Source organism: Sinocyclocheilus anshuiensis, unplaced genomic scaffold, assembly GCF_001515605.1.
Source record: "Sinocyclocheilus anshuiensis isolate Anshui unplaced genomic scaffold, SAMN03320099.WGS_v1.1 scaffold2100, whole genome shotgun sequence".
NCBI lineage: Eukaryota > Metazoa > Chordata > Actinopteri > Cypriniformes > Cyprinidae > Sinocyclocheilus > Sinocyclocheilus anshuiensis.
In genome coordinates, this window is record NW_015542563.1 from 233217 (window position 1) to 235325 (window position 2109).

At 36.1% G+C, this 2109-nt stretch overlaps 1 protein-coding gene across 1 annotated transcript in view; it reads right to left on the minus strand.

The window, feature by feature from the left end:
• The window catches only part of fhod3a (formin homology 2 domain containing 3a), a 75227-nt gene that overhangs the window by 20980 nt on the left and 52138 nt on the right, over positions 1–2109 (minus strand). The window contains exon 14 of the mRNA XM_016494066.1: positions 1217–1543. Within this exon, the coding sequence (XP_016349552.1) occupies positions 1217–1543 (327 nt within the window). The remainder of the gene's footprint in view (positions 1–1216; positions 1544–2109) is intronic.

Sequence of the window (2109 nt, forward strand, 5' to 3'; positions counted from 1 at the left end):
AATTGCGACTTTTTATCTCACAATTCTGACTTTTTTCTCATAATTGCGTGATACAAACTCGCAATTTCAGAGTTAAGTCATAATTGTGAGATATAAACTCGCTATTCTGAGAAATAAAGTCAGAATTGCGTGATATAAACTCGCAATTGCGAGACATTAAGTCACAATTTTGAGAAATAAAGTGAGAACTGCGAGATATAAACTCACAATTGACTTTTTTTCTCAGAATTGCGAGTTTATAAATTGCATTTGCGTGTTATAAAGTCAGAATTCTGCAATTCCGAGAAAAAAAGTCAGAATTGTGAGAAAAAAAGTCCGAATTGCGAGTTTTTATCTCGCAATTGTGTTTATATCACGCAATTCTGAGAAAAAAAAGTCAGAATTGTGAGTTTATATCACGCAATTGTGACTTTATATCTCGCAATTCTGACTTCATCACTCGCAATTGTGTTTATATCACGCAATTCTGAGAAAAATTCAGAATTGTGAGTTTATATCACGCAATTGTGATTTTATATCTCGCAATTCTGACTTTATCACTCGCAATTGTGAGTTTATATCTCACAATTCTGTGAAAAAAAGTCAGAATTGTGAGATAAAAAGTCGCAATTACCTTTTTTTTTATTTTTTATTCAGTGGCGGAAACGGGCTTCCATAGAAAAGTTACTAAATCTAGCGAAAAAAGTTGCTAAGTTTGCAACATCATGCATCTCCATTTCTCCAACTACGGGTTAGGCCACGGGTTAAACAGAAAATGTGCGCTGCGTTAATCGCGCGTTAATATAATTAGTGCCGTTAAAATGAATTTGCGTTAACGCGTTAATTTTGACAGCCCTACTAATTAAAATATAATATTATATAATATAACAATTAATATAACAAATTAACATATAGAATTACATATGTGTCTGTGTGTATGAATGTACAGTATATTATGTATTATATTATATTTCATAATATTTATTATTTTAATTTTACTTTAATATTTTTCAGATTAATTTGACATTTTATTCCAGTTTTACTTTCAGCAATTTTTAGTTTAGCATTTTCAAATATATTATTATTGCACACACACATTTATTTATAGTTGAAGCTATAATTATTTATTTTTTATAGTTTTATTCAAGGACACATTTCCATAACATTATAAACATATAATATTTTCAGTATAATAATAATTCTCCATATTGTTTGATTTAGTAATCATTACTCTCACCTGTCTCTGCGCTGCCTGCATTGAGTCCATCTTCTCTTTCCAGTGTGCTGCTGGCTGAGGATATACTGGAGGCGGAGCAGTTGTCCTTCTCGTTCACTTCTTCGTTCTGTCGTTCTTTATCACTCAAGATGCCACTGTCCTCCGCTTCTCCATCCGGCGCTTCCCGTTCAGACCCCTCCTCTTCCTCTTCCACCCGCTCCTCAGCTCCGCCCACTTCCTGTTCAGCACGTATCTCCTCCACTTCCTCTTCCTGTTCTTCTCTGGCTTCTGCATCCGTCTCCTCGGGTTCTAGATTTGCCTCCACGTCCGGTTCTAGATCATTAGTGTCTGTGGAGAAGGTGGCAGAGACTTAAACTTGGCATATTCAGAATAACACACTACGGCTCAAAAGTTTGGAATAATTAAGACTTTTCTTTATGTTTCTGAGTCTTTTCTGCTCACCAAGGCTGCATATATTTGATCAAAAATATAGTAAAAATTGTGAAATATTATTATAATTTAAAACAGCTGTTTTCTATGTGAATATCTGTTAGAATGTAATTTATTTCTGTGATCAAAGCTGAATTTTCAGCATCATTACTCCAGTCTTCAGTGTCACGTGATCTTCAGAAATCAGAAACTGCTGAGCAGAAGAGACCAGTAGTGTGTATAGTGTGCTTGTAATCGGTTTCAGCATCGCCCTGCACTAATAATGTCCCTCAGATGACGGGCTCTGTAAGGGCCTCTGTGGCCCCGTCTGCAGGCCCCTCACGGATATGAACAGGAAACACACCTGTTTGTGTCAGCACTACACCAAACACACACACACACACACACACACAAACCTCCTCTGAGAAATAACACACAGCCTGTTTCAGAGCGAGTGTGTGTGTGTGAGTGTGTGTGTGTGTGTG